This window comes from Heteronotia binoei, chromosome 6, assembly GCF_032191835.1.
Source record: "Heteronotia binoei isolate CCM8104 ecotype False Entrance Well chromosome 6, APGP_CSIRO_Hbin_v1, whole genome shotgun sequence".
NCBI classification, from domain to species: Eukaryota; Metazoa; Chordata; class Lepidosauria; order Squamata; family Gekkonidae; genus Heteronotia; species Heteronotia binoei.
Window position 1 is genome coordinate 26,341,709 of NC_083228.1, and position 17,592 is coordinate 26,359,300.

At 43.5% G+C, this 17,592-nt stretch overlaps 1 protein-coding gene across 4 annotated transcripts; it reads right to left on the reverse strand.

Moving 5' to 3' along the window:
- Positions 1-2,925: 2,925 nt before the first annotated feature.
- Positions 2,926-15,057, reverse strand: PBLD (phenazine biosynthesis like protein domain containing). 4 transcript variants are annotated; one of them, XM_060241131.1, is made up of 9 exons: positions 14,817-15,057; positions 12,957-13,056; positions 11,590-11,688; positions 11,395-11,504; positions 11,274-11,303; positions 8,654-8,742; positions 6,860-7,032; positions 5,621-5,683; positions 2,926-3,489 (listed from the first exon to the last, which is right to left on the reverse strand). In XM_060241131.1, exons 1-9 carry the CDS (start codon positions 14,898-14,900, stop codon positions 3,377-3,379), a joined length of 861 nt encoding a protein of 286 aa, XP_060097114.1. In that variant the 5' UTR covers positions 14,901-15,057; the 3' UTR covers positions 2,926-3,376. The 4 variants fall into 4 exon arrangements, with proteins under 4 accessions (XP_060097114.1, XP_060097116.1, XP_060097113.1 ...); XM_060241133.1 differs by lacking the exon at positions 11,274-11,303 and having other exon boundaries at positions 14,817-14,995; XM_060241130.1 differs by lacking the exon at positions 2,926-3,489 and having other exon boundaries at positions 4,232-5,683; positions 14,817-15,002.
- Between the last annotated feature and the right edge of the window lie 2,535 nt (positions 15,058-17,592).

Below are 17,592 nucleotides of genomic sequence, written 5' to 3' on the forward strand. Positions count from 1 at the left end.
TACTCCATCAGAGTAATCACAAAGGCCATGGTGACCTATTGACCCTTTTTTTGTTCTTTTCTTCACACGTGATATAATGGTTCCATAAAAATTTTATGTGAGTGGCACTAGATTGTTATAGGGCTACAGAGCACTATCAGTCTACAAATGGCACCCCCCACACACACCTTCTAGCAGCATCTTTCCTTTCCTATACACACACACGCTCTCCATGTTTATTTTGTTTTGGCAAACACAGGCTTGGAAGGACTCGCTCGCCAAGCTCACCTGCACGTTTTGCCTCAGACTCTTTGTTTTGCATCTTCTTTAGCACTGTATATACTTTCTTGTGCCAGCTGTTTTGTCTGCAGCTCTGAACTGTACATTATGGAATGGAACAATATTGCACTGGAAAGTTAATCCTCTTTTTTCGGTGTAATTTGCTCCACAGATACAAGGATTACCACAGGGTTTGTACTGGGCCAAGACTCACCGCTTCCAAATCTATTTCCAATATACTCTGTGAAGAGGAATGTTAACATATTTGAAGAGGTATCCTCTCCAACTAGCCTGTTTGCAGTAACTTTGTTAGTATTCAAAGCTTGAGGGCTAACTTTTGTGATGATCTGTCTTTTTGCATATTATGTAGCGTTCGGTTGGCTGGACTTCACAAAACTTTAAATGTTGAACATATGAAATTATCTCTGAATTTTCTACACATATATTAAGCATTCTATTGTTTTTTCTCTCTCTAGAATCCCCAGCTTTGGAACTTTGTTGTTGCTCTTGTTTCAAAGCGGTTTTCATGAGATGTGACATTGTGAACTGCCCTGTCACCAGTACACCTAATTGCAGATCCACTGGCATCATTCACACGTTGAACAAACCACAAACACAGTTAATTTTTCATGTTTAGGGTCACCAGCTCTGGGTAGGAAAAATACCTGGAGGTTTTGAGGGTGGAGCCTGAAGAAAGCAGGGTTTGGAGAGGGGAGGAACCTCAGCAGACCTAATGCCACAGAGTGTCCCCCCTCCAAAGCAGCCATTTTCTTCAGGGGAACTAATATGGGTTGTCTGGGGATCAACTAATAGCGGGAGATCTCCAGGGGCTACCTGGTGGTTGGCAGCCCTGAATCACGTTAGGGATTGTGACTGCCACATCTTGGCTTCCACGCCACCAAAATTAAACAGTACACATGCACCACCTGGGCCTGTGATTGAATTTATTAAAGGATATTATTTTGCTGACAAAAACACCCAGTAATGTATTGAAACAGCACATGGCAACTAATTAGCACAGTGGGGTCAACACTGTAATATTTCATAGGGAATAAAGCTTTGTGGCTCAGGAAATGAGGGCTTCTATTTCTTGCCACTCTCAGCAGCCAAGGCCTGGTTCTGCACACGGTTGCAAGTTTAATTAGCAGTCCTTCTGTAAGTGTCTGCAATTAGCACCATGATGATTAATAAAATAACCCTCTTTAAAGCGCCATTTAGCCAGCAGAAATGCAAAATCAGGGATAATTAATTCATCATTAATAAATCATGGCTGATTAACTAATCTGTAGATTACAAACACGTTCAGACCGCAGGCTCCCCACCTGAGCTCTACCTCGTTTTTTTCTGCACTAAACAGAAATGGAGACAAGGGAGGGGGGGGAGGGGATAAACTAGACAAAAACTGTTTTAAGCAAGGCAGAAAGAAATCTGCCTCAAGCAGCAAGTATATTGGTTTAGTCAGGAAGTTTTAGATAGGAGGTGCTTTAAGAAGTTATTAGGCGAGGTTGATTTTTTTTTTTTTTATTCCCCTGAGAGAGAAAACCACATTGTCTATTTGTTAACTCTGGACTGGAGAGCTGTAATTGCTTCCTGAATGCCATTACAGGTTTAAGGAGCCCTACAAGCATTTCACACAGGTCAATTATTGCTGGTATTCAACCCCACAGGCCAAGCCTCCCTAGCGGGAAGCACGCAGTCCAGATCTGTGCATGGTAACTAATGTTCTGCCAGGGATCTGAAACTAGAAATGGTCTCCTGGGCCAGCTGACCAGCATTAACCAAAAGATCCTGAAGATGGCTGCTACCCCTTTGGGTGCTGCTTAGGGTTGCCCATCCCCAGTTGGGTGCACAAATTCCAGAAATGAATTTCCTTATTAAAAATACTTATTTACTCAGAGAATGATTAAAATTTGGAATTCATTACCAGCGATGTAGTGAGGGCCACAGGAATAAACAGCTTTAAAAGGGGATTAGATAGGTTCATGGAGCAGAGGTCTATCAAAGGCTACTAGCCATGGTGACTACGGGGAACCTCCACATTCAGAGGCAGTCAACCTCTGAATCCCAGAGCTAGGAGGTAACATCGGGAGAAGCTCTTGGCCTCTATACCCTGTTGTTGGCCAGTCAGAGGAAACAGGATGCTGGACTAGATGGACGAGTGGTCTGATCCAGGAGGGCTCTTCTTATGTTGTTACTGCAAGACTTTATGTAGCTTGGCTTTGGGGGAGGTAAAATAATATGAGAAGAGGGTCCAGTGGATCTGCCTTGTTATGTATTTAGCAGTATGAATTTAGAACTCCCAGCCCCGCAAATTCCAAACACATACAGTGTAAAACTTTCCTGTTTGTGCTAGAATTGAGCAGCACTTAATTGGCTACTTTTTTTATTAGGTGTGGTTGCTTTTATTTTTTAAACTGTTCTGAGTAGTACCAAGAATAAAAACTGCGCTTAAAGAAATGTGCTTCTTAATCGGTGCTCTGAATCTGCTTGAAGCAATCAGCCAGACTGATGCAGGGGTTAGATTAGGATCTAGGAGACTCAGGTTTAGATTCCCATTCTGCCATAAACTTTGTGAAGTGAACCTGGGGTGGTCACTCTCTCCCTCTCAGCTTAATCTACCTCACAAGATTGTTGTTAGGGTACAATGGAGGAGAGGAAAAACTACCGTACTTATTTATTTATTTTATTTACTTAGATTTATATCCCGCCCTCTCCATGAGTGGACTCAGGGTGGCTAACAGTCATGTTAAAAGTAACAATTTCCAATTACAATTTAAAACAACAAAACTTAAACAATTAAACAATTTAAAACTACATATTTGATGCTATTCAAGCATTTTGTTATAGGCAAGTCAGATTATGATGGTGACATAGTTCTTGTATACTACGCTGAGCTCCTTGGAGGACGGGCACTATAAAACTATAGTGCATGAAAACAGGATGGGATTGGCTATAAACATAAGTAAATGCATATATAACAGGGAAGTTGCCATATTCTTTGTGTTTTCCGTTAAAAATTAAGTAGGTTGCATTCTTCTCAGTGAAATACCCTTCAACCTCTGTGCGATCAGAGGACCAACAGAAAGTTGTACAGGTGGAGAGCCTGGATTCATTTTATTCAAATAGTCAGAGAACCTTCCAACACCAAAACTGCTTGCCCGCCAATGTCTACTCTTCCATCATCCCGAAGCAAAATCTTCAGCTCTCCTCCACGAGTAGAACATTGAAAGGCTGAAGAAGAAAAAGAAAGAGGAAGAGGAAGGAAGAGCCACTGGGGTTGGATCCAGCGGAAGGAATTTCCACCAGCAGAGTGGGACTCTCCCACCTCCTCCCTCATGCTGCAGCCCAAAGATGTCTCTGCAATGCTGCTCCTAAGGGACAGCAGACACCCAGGAACAGCTTGAGGGGTGAATCTGCAGTGGAAGGAGGACATTCAGTGAAACCCCCTCTGGTTCTATTAGTGGAAATCTGCCAGTGGATTGAACCCTGGATCTGTATTTCCTAACTGTGTTTCCTACCAACACTGTAAAATGGCCAATTCATAGCATGGTAATTGACTGCCATATTGGACTGTCCTTGCTGAGAAGCAGATGAGAGAAGGAGAAAGACTGTTTTGGGCCTCCATGACAGTCAACTAGCAGTGCAGTCCTAGGCAGAGTTCTACCCTTCCATTGGCTTTGCTTTGTCACAGTGCTTAGGATGGCACTGTCAATGCCTTCCAAAGAAACAAGACCCTTCAGTACAGAAGACGAGTCTGCTCAAAAAATACAACCCGCACAAGCTTGCCAGAGAAGAATTTCCTACCCTCTTCCCATTCTGGCCCCTATCTTTCCCTCGCCAGCTCCACACCTCCACTACCCTTCCTTTCCTCCACTGGGGCTTGCTCCCCACTATGACTTAGGGTGTTTTTAAATTCAGTTTGATCCAGAGTTTTAGAGTCTTCAAATTGCCTGCCACTGTTACGCTTTAATTATTTTCCTTTTACATTTAAGCGTTTCAATTGGGGGGGTCTCTGATCAGAGGGCAGCCAGAATACCAGTGCTTAGTTAAATGTATACAATTGCTTAGAAATCGTGTCAACACTGCAAAAACAATACAAATTTAAATTACTAGATGAGGCAAGCAATGATATGTAAAGATTTCAAGTGCTGTCAAGTGCTCATGCAAATTACTGCACCTTGTGGTGGCTTTTGGAGGAGTCTTTTAAAATGCATGAAAACTTCTACAATACAAATTTGAAACGCCTGTAGAGAAAAGACCTGATCAAAACTAGTGTCGAGAAAAACGTTGCAGGAGCAGCTCCAAAACGCATCTCACTGAAATAAATGTAGATGCTTCGGGCAGCAACGATGCAAAACAGTTGTGAGAACATTAGGTAATGTAAAAGGTGAGTTTCCAATGCGGTGATAGAGAGTCACAAACTGTCAGTGTAAAAACACCCTTACTCTTTGCTCTGTGGCCCATCTGTGCCCTCTCACACCTGCTGGCTCCAGCTGCTGATTTTCTCCACCACCCAATTTGGCTCATACTTCTCATGGTCCCTGTTCTCTTCCCCTTCCCTGCTGCACCTGCAGTTGCTCCATTCAGCCACTCCTCACCCACTCCTGCTTCCCCCTCACCACTTTCCATACTTCATTGTCATTTGAGGTTATTTCACCCAGTGTTCTTTCTTTTATTTGCACAATAACTGTACATACACAGAGATCACTGTTCCGGTTTGGGGGACTTTTTTTTTTTTAAGTCCCCCAAGTTTATTTTTCCCCCTGTAAAACCTGTGGGCTTCCCTAAGTTTGCAGAGATCTCTTCCATATCCCAACATGGACTCATCTTGCAAGTTTTTAATCTACTCGGAGGTGTTACTCAGGGCCATTAGATGTATGATATTGGCATTGATTTTAAGTAGTCACAGAATTTGTAATCTACTTGTAATACTTATTTTCAAGGGGGGAAAGAGGTAGTAATTGAACCCCAGGTACAACCTGTGTCAGTCATGTTTAAATTGATTTTTCACCACATCTGCGAGAAAGAGGAGAAAGCCAGTAAACCGAAAAAACTTGTCCAGCATGGTGGCTACGAAGACGGCAGCAAAGATATACATCTACCTAACTTTCTCATGATTCTATTTTCTCATTTGTTGTATTAGGTATGGCTGGGATTGGAGGGCCGGGTGATGCGGAACCACCAGAATCACACCAAGGAGCTGGGGAGATGGGCAGTAAATGCAGAGGATCTTGCACAATAATTTAGGCATGCCAATTAAAAAAAAAAAAAGTCCTGTATCCTTGCTCGATCTCAGCCCTTTGATTAATCAAGAAGAAATTCTCAGTCATTAAAATTTGCAGCCCCAAAAAGGTGCTCTTACCACACATTTCTTTCTTCCCCAGTTGCTGTGACCAGTAGCTACTTAAAACAGCATGAGCAGATCCTTTAAAAAAAAAAAAGGGAAGGAGGTTGTAATACTAACTACTGCTACAACTAACTTAATTCATTTTCTCAGTGTCCAGGGCATTTTGCAAACTGTATTTCAGTAACCTTTTCAACAACACTGCAAGACAAGTCGGTATTATTTTCTCTCCCTAGGGAACGACCCATCATTATAGTAGGCAGAGCATGTGCAGAGTTTACTCCAGTGCTGGGATGGGCTGCAGAGCATTCCCACACATGCTATTATGCCCCTCATTATGGGATCCTCATCAGTGATGAGCACTAAACCACCCAGTTCTATCAGCAGAGATCAGGTCTTCCCCACCCCAGCGCTGCATCCTTCCTCTGGTGCTCAATGTAAGGCTAAACTACACAGAGTGCTTTTCACAAGTTGCCAACAGGGAATGGCAGCTCTACTACACCTGTGAGTTCCTTGTGGGAATTCCTCTGTGCAAGTGCACCAGGGTTCCCCCCACCACCACCAAATGCTGGTTTTGGGACCCGGAACAGCCTCTGGGTTGTAGGGGGAATTGTTCTTTGCCCCAGCAAAAGGCTGCATGTGCAAGATGTACAATTGTTATAGTCTCTGAAAGGCATTTACTGACCATTTCATTAAGTCTTTTAGAAGTCATTAGCATCCACCCTCTGCAGCACACAAAAGCTCTGCAGAGTGTTAAAAAACCAGAGTTTGCTCTGGGTGTTTTTGCGGGGCAGGCATGCATAGGAGTGGAGCTAAGCCTGGGCTGGCCAGGGCTCCGGCTGGCACGTTGGGGAAGGTGTGGGGAGGCAACTTTAAATGCCTCCCCAATGGCTTTAGCCTCCCCCAGTGTGCCCACTGTGACAGGCATGCTGGGGAAGGCACAAGGGAGCTCCTGCTGGGCCTTTTCTACAAAAAAAGCCCTGTTTAAAACTAAGGCGCACATTGAACACCAGAGAGCCCTGTGGCATCTAAAATGGCATGTGTGACATGAGCTTTTATTCATCATCAATAGATGCCAATAAATGCTTGCGTGGCAATAAAGGGGTTAGATTTTAAGGCACCATAAGATCCTCGGTAGAGGATGCCCATTGGAGATGAACCCGGCTATTCAGCTATGTAGTAAAGCATCGTGCTGGAGTGATTCATTCACACTGAATAAAAATGAAACCAAATCCCTTCATGCATGTGCAAACAAACCTGTGACAGGATCTTCTGAAACTCCATTCCAGGGTGAGAAGTAGCGGGAATAAAAGTCGTAGCGTTCTCTCCCAGCTTTTCCCTTAAGTGTGATTATTAATCCTTCCACTTTTCTAGCCGTTTCGATCTGCAAAAGCTCTTGGGCGTTCAGGTTTAGTTTCTCCAAATCAGACCTTCAGTGTTAAAGAATAAGACACATATTTTCAATCTGAAAGCTACTGCAGAGTAGTGTGAGGAAGGGCTGGGAGCCTGGAATGTTGATGGGTCACAGTAAAAAAAAACACCACGGAGAGAGGGTCTCAGGAAAGCAGGTGGAATGTCAAGGGAAAGGAGGGACTGGCCTTTTCATTGCAGAGATATAAGAGGAAAGGCAAAAGTGGCTTTAAAAAAAAGGACACTGGTAATTCATAGAACCTATAGTGCTAGTCTACTACTGAATAAAAAACAAAAACAATAAAGCCTGCTGATATGGGGAAGGGGGCGTAATGACTGCCATAGGAGGACTGGGGTAGGGATACTGAACCAATGTGGGTGAGAGTGGGAAGACGAACACACATGAAACTGCCTTAGATTGGATCAGACCTTTTGGTCCATCAAGGTCAGTATCATCCTCTCAGAGGGTCTCAGGTGGAGGTTTTTCATGTCACCTGCTTCCTGATCCCTTTAATCGGGGATGCTGGGGATGGAACATGGGGCCTTCTGCATACCAAGCAGATGCTCTGCCACTGAGCCATGGCCCCTCCCCAAGGTGAGGACTTTCCCACTCACATGAATGCCCCTCCAGGCTTAGTTGAGTTCTTCCCCAAAATATTACAGCAAAGCAGAGTCAGGAAAGATCTCAGAAAAGACAGGAAAAGCCCTCTTATACAGAAGCCCCACAATGGTGTGGGGAAATGGTGGGGGGGGGGGGGGAACTACCCTGTTTCCCAACAGCATCCTAACAATGGCAGACAACCTGTGTGTAAGTGACCAAAATGTGGGATATCATTTTTGATTCCTCTCTCATATATATATTTTAAAAACCCTCCCTGCAATATAGAAAACTAGCACATCACTGAGAAAGCTTTATTTTTATCTTCTAACAAGGAGATAGTGACTCTTACAAAGAGATCTTTTTAAACTTTAAAGTTACAACAAGCAACAAATGAAAGGAAAAGGACTATTCTCACACTCTATATTCAGGAAACATGAAAAAGCTAAATGAAGCGAGAAGCAGAATCCAGTGGCAGAAACATTTATGCATACTGTGGATTCTTCAATGACACAAACAGAAGACCACACAAAAGCAGAGGAGATGGGGTGCCACAACCATATGAAGAAATTAGAATTTAAGGTACATGGGGCCATTTGCAGGTTCTGGGAGCCTCTGGGCAGATGTTGCCCAGGGGTTCCCACCTCCTCACCTCCAGGGCCTCGCTTGTGCCCTCCTGCCAACTCCACACCTCCCCGCCTTCCACCTACTTGTGTATCCTTCTCCCACTTGCAAGCTCTTCCCATCACCATGCGTGGTGGCCTGCACCACCTGCACACCTTTGGCATTGCCATCACCTGCACACCTTTGGCATTACCATCACCTGCACACCTTTGCAGGCATTGCCACCAGGAATAACACCACTGTGTACCATCCATGTGCCCTTCCTTAATGATGCTGGGCAGTAGGAAGCCTGGGTACAGACAGACAACAGGGAGGTGTATGGGTGGCAGGGTCAGTGGGCCCCAAGAGATGTCCTGAGCCCTGGCTGCTGCTCCACCACACAGTGTGCTTGCTGACTCCAGCCTTGTAAGGATGCGTACCTTTCATAAGCATCACTGAGACGAACGAGGAGCTTCTTCGTGTCAGGAGAATAGCGAACATCTTGAACATTCATATTACCGACAGCTGCCTGGTGGAAAAAAAAAATAAACCCAAAAGACCATTCGTTCATAACACTTCTGTACACCGTATCATCATCGGTTTTAGTCAACATGACACTTTGAATTAAGGGGCATGTACTGCAAGACAGTATGCGGCCACAGGGGAAAGCGCTGCAGACTCAGTAGGCAAAGACAGGTTCTTCTGCACAGGCAGGGTTAAAAAGGCCATGTGTTTAAAAGCGGGCTGCTGCTCATCGCAATCAAGATAAAGAGAGAATCAAATAAAAATTGCATGCATTTAACTTCCACTGAAATTAATGGGGCTCAAGGATGGCTCCAGGAATTCAAAGACAGGAGAAGGGGAGCTGGTAGCCCCAGAGCAGAGCATCAAGATGTACTCTGGTTAAACCTGGGATGTAATGTTGACCTTTCCTTCATGGATTTTTTGTTGATATTTCATTTGATTGTGTAATTGTTTTATGGGTTTTATAGTTAAAATTTACCATATTCCAGAATTTTTTTAAAAATCCTTCTTTTGTATGTATGGAGTGATACGTATATGAATTTGCTCTGACCCTTTTCTTTCCCCCCTGAGTTTGTATGTGAACCTGGAGCTTTCCCCCCTTTGTTGGCAGATCTCAGGTACCTCAGGGAAAGAGGGAGTAGTACAGTCCTTCCCCTGTGGTACGGGGTAGACTCCAAAACATTCCGTAGCCGGAGGGGAAATCTTTTGATCAAACTTGAGATGTAATGTTGACCTTCCCTACCAATACTCCCTCTAAGCTGTGGACTCTTGTGAGCAAAAATTCTACCTCATGAGCTGCTGGCATTAAAGCTGTTAACTACTGCATAAATTAGTTTGCTCTGGGGCCATTTTTCCTGAGCGAAGACAAAAATGTATGAGTTGGTGGCTAAAGAACTGTGAGCTAGCTCAAATTAACTCAGCTTAAAGAGAACACTGCTCCCTACCTTGATTCTTTGTTGTCAACGGCAAGTTTTTGTTTTTAAGAATTTTACTGTTAAAATTTACTTCACAAAATACTTTGACTTTTCCCTCTTCCTCCCCTTTTTGTGGAGCAATATATATGTGATACATTCTAAATAAACTTTATAATAATAATAATAACATAGACCATGCTGTAGGCTCAGCAAACAGTTGGCTGCATACTGGGAATGCAGTCCTTCCTGACCCCTTGGAGGGGGAAAAAGAAGCACGGAGGAGAGGAAATGCCAGCGGCTTGTTCTGTTGAGATAATGCATCTCCTTCTGTAGGAAGATGTGTGTGCTCCAGAGTCACAAAAAGCTCATACATGAAGGCAAAGATTGGGCACTTTCTCCAGGTGGTCCCAACAAAACATGGGAAGAGGAAATGGAATCCAGTGGGGTGTCCTGTCTCCTTCCTGGGACTCCCCTTGGTTTGTCTAGAAAACATGAAGCAACTGAATTGCATGGATCATTGCTCAGGTCAATCTGAGAGAGGCTTTCAGTGGCCAAGGGAGGGCCTTCTTCACTGGCCATTTTCTTTTGGCCTCCTCCTCCTCACCCTAGCCTGGCCCTACTCATGGACCTCAGTTTCCACTCCCCTGTCCCCAATCCCTGTAAAACCTCCATTTTCTATGAAATGTTCTTAGAACTGGATATCACATTTGTATCCAACTTTTTGTTTAAAGCACTGAGGGTGGTGAGGCAGAGAACAATTCTATCAAGTCACAGTTGACTTACCCTGGACTTCTTGGGTGGTCTCCCACCCATGCACAAACCAGAGCTGATCCTGCTTAGCTTCCGAGACCTGATGGGATTGGGCTAGCCGGGACCATCGCGGTCAAGCCCAGGGCAGCATATATGGAGACTATTACATTTCCTCTTTACAACAACTCTGGGACGTAAGTCAGGTGGAGAGAGTGTGATTGGCCCACAGTCACTTGGTGAGCTTCATCCTCAAGTGAAGTTTCAGTCTAGTTTCAGCACTCTACCTATCAAACCACGCTGGCAGTTCCTACTCTGGTATTTAGACAAATATGCTATTAAGAAAGAGTAGCTGTGGTCCTGATCTGGATATCCCTGGCAAGCCCAATCTTGTCAGCTCTTGGAAGCTAAGCAGGGCCAACTCTGGCAAGTACTTGGATGGGAAACCTCCTTGGAATACCAGGAGCAGGAGGCAAAGGAAGGCTGCATCAAGGCACTTCTCTGAATGTCCTCCATGCCCCAGTAGTGGTCACCAGAAGTTGACATGACTTCCAAGCACACACACACACACACAAATACAAATAATTTTCTTTCTTAAAAAAAAAAGAAAGAGTAGCTATGTGACCGTTGGCAGGGGAGGCATCGCCTTAAATGAAAATGTTTATACCCATTTCATTCATTTAGCAAATCCAGAATTGTGTTTTTAAATATTAAGCAGACAGAGCATGGTAGCATACTTGTTATATACAGGCTGATATGACAAATGGAAAGTTAACTTTGCATGCATGAAGCAAGTATTCTGTCCAGAATTTATATCTAACTTGGTAGTATGCACAGTTATAAGGACAATGTAATGTTAGGAATGCAAAATTACCTTTACTAATTTTTCCACTTCCCGCAAATCCTAGTAGGGGGAAAAATATGTAAATGATGGTTTTGTTTTTCTTATTTGGAAGAAACACTGACAATTGAGTAATGTCCCATTTAAATCTAACCTGTGGGTAGGCCGAGTAAAGGGGTAAGTCCAGGACAATTTGACCCCCTGCTTGTCTGGCATTTAATTCTCCACTCAGAGTTATGAAAGTGAGGGATGAATTCACATTTTCTGTTGTGAAAAATCAAAAACATATATCTAAAATTTAAGACAAAAGAAGCTTATAATATCAAATTTATAGCTAAAATTTCATTACTCTTGTTATGAAATAACACTGCAGCTGATGCCAGGGTAGCGTGACCACAGAGACGGACCTCATTGGTTGGGGTGAACCATCTTAATCCAAAACGAGAACCTAAAGAGGAAGGGTGGGGGAGGGGAGAGATGTTAGTCTTGCATGAAATCAGTGGCTCAGCTGAATTGTTTAATCAAACTGACTATAGTTAGTGCAGTAGCTTGACTGCAGGGCACTCCACTTAGTATGATTAATTAGGACACATCAAGCCAGGATCTTATGCAAGGAACTGAAGTTGCCTTATTAACCACGGTTAGTCTTAACGAGGGTCGCCAGGTCCCTCCCAGCAACTGGCGGTGGATGGAGGGGGGGAAAGGGGTGCGTCACTTCCAGCATGTGATAATGTGGTGATACGCTAGCACTTTGACAAAAACTCTATGGTAAAAATGGCTTTTACCATACTGGTTTTGCCCAACTACCAGAGGGTCGCCATGATGGTGCCGACATGATGACATCACTTCCAGAAGTGAAGCTGCCACATCACTGGCAACATAGCCCTCCCTTTCCTGGTAAGTTTCCTCATCAGCTAGCTGGTGAGTGACAGGAGGTGGCATCTGGCAGTGGGGGAGCCACTGCCTGTACTGGGGGGCTAATAACTCTAGTCAATCATGGTATTAAATGATTTGTGATTGAGAAGGAACTGGTTGGTCATTGTGTGAGACAGGATGCTGGCCTAGAGGGACCAATAGTCTGATCCCAAAAAGTTCCTGTTTAGTTCTTATGCTCTATTTTAACTATGCTTAGTTTGTGAAAACTGTGATTCAGTTTACAGACCACCACCCATACTAGTTAACTTCCTTCACTCTGTTGCTTGGGAAGGCATTGGCAGAGAAAACGTCAGGATTAAACAAGGCTCTGCACAGGATGTCTGCATTCACAGAAATCACAGTTTAATTAAATAATGCTGTCATGTTACATCTGAACTGTGCTTCTGTAAGATGAATCATAGCTTCACAAACTAACAATAGTTTACCCTAACAGAATATATTTCACTGGCATGTTCTTGTTGGGAAAAGTCTCAGCCGGTTATCCAAACAAGGCACATCCATGGGCACTCTAGCACCTACCAACAACCCTGTGAAGTAGGTTTGGCTGAGAGCATGTGACAGGCCCAAGGTTACTCAAGAAGCCTCCATGGCAGAGTGGGAATTCGAACCCAAGTCTCCCAGATCCTTGTCTGACACTTATGCCCTAAGAAGTTATTGCTTCATCTAGTCTGCTAACGTATCATTGTTCCTCAATATCAATAAACAGAAAATATGATCTACTTTCCACGAAATCCATTAGCAAAACTGTCACTTTACTCAATAGAGTTAAAAGGGTCTTACTTTTGGTAAAGTTGTCAGTTGGATGCAATTTTCGGATGAATGCTGTTTCCGAAAGTTTCATTTCCATTGCGATTTTTTGATGCCAACATTCTTCCAGTTCCTAAAAGAAAAATGAAGTAGAAACAGCAAAGATGGAATGGTTCATATGTCTAGAAATGTTTCCTGACAAATATGTCTGACAAACAAAAAGCCCATCATGAGTCACAAGGCTAAAAGTGGTTTCTGGTTCCCAGTTCCTTAAGAATAAGAATCAGAAACGTGCACAGTTCTGTTCAGCAAAGTAATATTTGTGCCATCCCAAATCATATCCAGTGTATCCCCTTAAGGATACCCTAGTATGGTGCCCAATCCACAACCACATTTTTCAAAACAAGGCACTCAAAACATGACAAAATGGTGTTAATTGTTATCCCAAAATTAGACTTGGGCTACCAAAATCAAAATCTCTGTCACCAGGAAGCTATTGTGACTAGACCAAAGTTGTTGGGGGTTTTTTTGTCAACAGAGCTAACATAGTGTGGTGGGAAATGTTGGACTAGGATCTGGGAAGACCCAGGTTTGAATCCAAAGTCTGCAATGGAAGCTCACTGGGCCAGTCATTCTCTCAGTCAACCTACTTCACAGGGTTCCTGAAAGGATAAAATGGGAAAAGAAGAACTACACATAGTCCCTTGGGTGTCTTGGAAAACGGACAGGACAAAAATGTACTAGAGAAATACCTGACTAGTCTTAACATATCCCAATAATGCAATATTTGTTTTGTAAATTGAAAAGACAGTCATGGATCATAGGAGAAAGAAAGAAAGAAAGAAAGAAAGAAAGAAAGAAAGAAAGAAAGAAAGAAAGAAAGAAAGAAAGAAAGAAAGAAAGAAAGAAAGAAAGAAAGAAAGAAAGAAAGAAAGAAAGAAAGAAAGAAAGAAAGAAAGAAAGAAAGAAAGAAAGAAAGAAAGAAAGAAAGAAAGAAAGAAAGAAAGAAAGAACCAGTCAACTTATTCAAGGCCAAGCTAAGCAAAACAGAAACACAAAAACTACCAGCAATTGGATGGTATGCATTTAAATACTGCCACCATGTGGTAGGTTTTAAACAGCACGATCTCGGATTTCTCATTTTTGGCATAAATGATCAATCATTTATGGATGAAGGAACTACTTGACCCTGGTTTTCTCTAATGTTCTTATATGCATGGGATTCCGTGGAAACATCAGGTGTTTCTCCATAAGATGATATGTATAAAAGCTTTCCAGAAAGACAGCTTGTCTTAAGCTATGGGTCTGCTGTCACAATGCAAAGCTATAGGAGACTACTGAATGGCCACCTTCTCAAAGGAAAGCCCTCCAGTCTCGTCTAACACCACTAATAATAAACTGAGGGCTTCCCTTAGAATGCAACTCATAATCCTCTGCAACAAACAGACAGACAAACAAATGTGGAAAGAGTCCCTTGGAGCTGAATATTTGTAAACAGCCCAGTTCTATGTAGCCTCAGAAAAGTTCATCCTGTATCTGCAGAAGTGAGCAGTGACTCATAAAACCTCACGTAGAAATAAATGCTCTTAGTTAGGGTTTCCAGCCTCCAGGCAGGACCTAGGGATCACCTGCTTTTACAACTGATCTCCAGCTGGTAGAGAACAGCTCGACTGGAGAAAATGGCTGCTTTGCAGGGTGGACTCTATGGCATTGTACCATGTTGAGGCCCCTCCCCTCACCCCTCCCCCAAAGTCTCCAGGTGTTTTCCAACACAGACTTGGCAACCCCTGAACTTTTCTTTCCCAATGATCAAGAAATCTCACTGAAATGAATAGAAATGTCACCAGTCTCACACAACAAAAGTTAAGATAAAGACAAAATACAAAAACTTACATCTTCAAGAAGACAAACAGCTGCAGGATTGCCACAGAATGGTTCATTTGTAAATGCATCAACAGTGAAAAGAGGAATCTGCATTCTTCTTAATTTCTTTTGACCAAGGCTGATTGTTAAAGCGGCCTACTGCGAAGAGCGGATTCTCTGTCCCAACTGTTTCACAAAGTCCTAGTTAATATTAAACCAAATGTGAAGAAAGTCCAGTTACTCTTAGCTACAGCCACTTAATAGTTTTCTTATAACTTTATCGTAATACCACATAGAATTTCATCTCATGTTTAAATGGAAGTTCTTACCTTTAAATGTTAATAAGCAGTAACACCTAATGCATGGTGTCCATTATATTAATTAACTGCAAGAATTTAAAAGAGCTTTTTCCATCTACTGCTCAGTGTAGAAATATAAGAGTTATGTAACATCTAGGCCAAGGATCTCCAACCATGTCTTTCATGAGTACAGCTGAGATCAGGGCCCCAGGGGTCATTTTGTAGGGGGGAAAGGTGCAGGAGCTCAGTAGCATATCTCATTTGCATATGCCCCAGGATCTTTGTGCAGCGGGGAGAGAACTCCCCACTGCATGCAGACTCGGGCTGGAGGTTCAAGAGCTGTGCTCCTGCTGAATTCGAGCCCTGGCTGAGGTACTCCCCAACCCCAGTAAACTACCATGTTTTGTTGTGTCCTTCTAGAAACAGACCATGGGACAACAACAACACCAGAAGTGAGGCTATCAGCTGTGCAGCACAGAGAAAATTCCAGTGAAGCGAAAGCTTATCGGGATCTTTTGTGATGTTTTCCTGGTTCTTCCAGCAGATGCATGAATTGGTCTGATGAGCTGGCAAGCTATTGGTAGCTCACAGTCTATTTGCTGATGACAGATCAAGGTCATGGATGTTTTAAAGATTACACATTAGAGGGAAATTGTTTCATAATGCAAAAACAACATGGTTGCATTTAAATTTGTCTTTTGAAAGCAGCATAGCTGCTTATAAAGTAGGTTTGCCAGCTCTGGATTGGGGAATTCCTGGAGATTTGAGGGTGGAGTAGGATTGCCAGCCTCCAGGTAGGGCCTAGGGATCTCCCAGAATTACACCTGATCTCCTTGGACTTTACCTTAGAATTTTAAGTGCATGGCAGAGTAGAAGAATTGCAGATTTATACCCCGCCCTTCTCTCTGAATCAGAGACTCAGAGCAGCTTACAATCTCCCTTATCTTCTCCCCCTACAACAGACACCCTGTGTGGTGGGTGGGGCTGAGAGGGCTCTCACAGCAGCTGCCCTTTCAAGGACAACCTCTGTGAGAGCTATGGCTGACCCAAGGCCATCCCAGCAGGTGCAAGTGGAGGAGTGGGGAATCAAACCCAGTTCTCCCAGATAAGAGTCCGCACACTTAACCACTACACCAAACTGGCTCTCTGTATTGCCATAACACAATGAAATCACTTTCTGTTTGTGCCAGAAGTGATGCTATGACATTAAATGGGTAGCTCTCTGCCCCCACAACCAGCAACCCGAGGGAAGAGTGGGGTTTGGAACAGGTGGGACCTCATCAGGGTCTAATGGAGGGTTGTCAGGTCCTCCCAGGTCACTGGTGGGGAATGGGAAGTTAGGGCTGCCAGATCCAGGCTGGGAGACTCCTGGAGATTTGGGGGTGGAGCCTGGGGAGGGCAGGGATTCCCTAGAGTCCACCCTGCAAAGCATCCATTTTCTCCAGGGGAACTGATCTCTGTAGTCTGAAGATGACCTGGAATTCCAGGGGATCCCCATATCCCACCAGGAGGCTGGCATCCCTAGCATAGAGTCTACCCTCCAAAGTAGCCGTTTTCCTCAGAGGAACTGATCTCTGCTGTCTGAAGCTCACTTGTAACACCAGATCTCCAGCTCCCACCTGCAGGCTGAAACCCCTAAATCCCTTTGGTATCAAATAGAATTTCCATACAAAGTATGTACATTTGGGTTTAGTACCTGAGCAATCCAAACTTTGTTTTAATATTCCTAGGCTATCTAAAACACTTGACTGTCCTTTCTTTCTCTGAGTGGCATTTTTCAAAGTGGAGCCCAAGCATGCGTTGTAAGATTTCACAATAAATGTTCAACCGTTTGTCCACTCCTTGGCAAAATAATGCGTCAATTCAAGCATTATGGTGTAGCACCTGACAACAAGATGTGTTCTCAGTTTTGCAAACAGAAGCGCTATTTACTTTCTTCTTACTATTATTTAAGCTCCTACACAGGACCTCCCCTTTTTTTAAAACTTATGCATTACAGTTTGTTAACTTTTATGTGAGACAGTGTCGTTTCTTATCAGGGTAGAGAGCAAGTGCTTCATTTTGTTTGGGTGACTAACACATAGTGCTAAAGAATTTTTAAAACCTGGATACCAAAAATATGTTTTTGCAGTATCCTGGATTGACCTGGCTCCTACAGGTTACAGATCAAACTTTTAAAAACTCTATTATACAATTTGGCACCAAACCTGGTGTTCTTCCAGGCAAATAAGTATATTTGCTAGACCTAAACTAATATTGGGTACACTGCCAATGGACAGTTGGTACAGCACAGTGCCTAAGCGCTGTGAAAACCCAGGTTCAAATCAGTGCAGCCACACAGAAATTTCATTTATGGCCTCAGGGCGGCACCAGGGTTTCTGGCACCTTAGGCCCCTGCTCCCCACCACCCTATGGAAGCAAGGGCAAGCATAGCGGTAGGCAGTGCAGCACTAAGTATACCTGCTCCATTTAGCCTTCCCGGGTCTGTGCTTCTGCTATAAGTTTGA

Coding starts and splice junctions, on each gene's coding strand:
- PBLD (XM_060241130.1), bottom strand. CDS start 14,900: ATGCAGATTCCTCTTTTCACTGTTGATGCATTTACAAATGAACCATTC. Junction 13,057..14,816: donor CTGTTTGTCTTCTTGAAGAT/GTAAGTTTTTGT, acceptor TTTTTCTTTTAG/GAACTGGAAGAATGTTGGCA. Junction 11,689..12,956: donor AACTGACAACTTTACCAAAA/GTAAGACCCTTT, acceptor CTTCCTCTTTAG/GTTCTCGTTTTGGATTAAGA.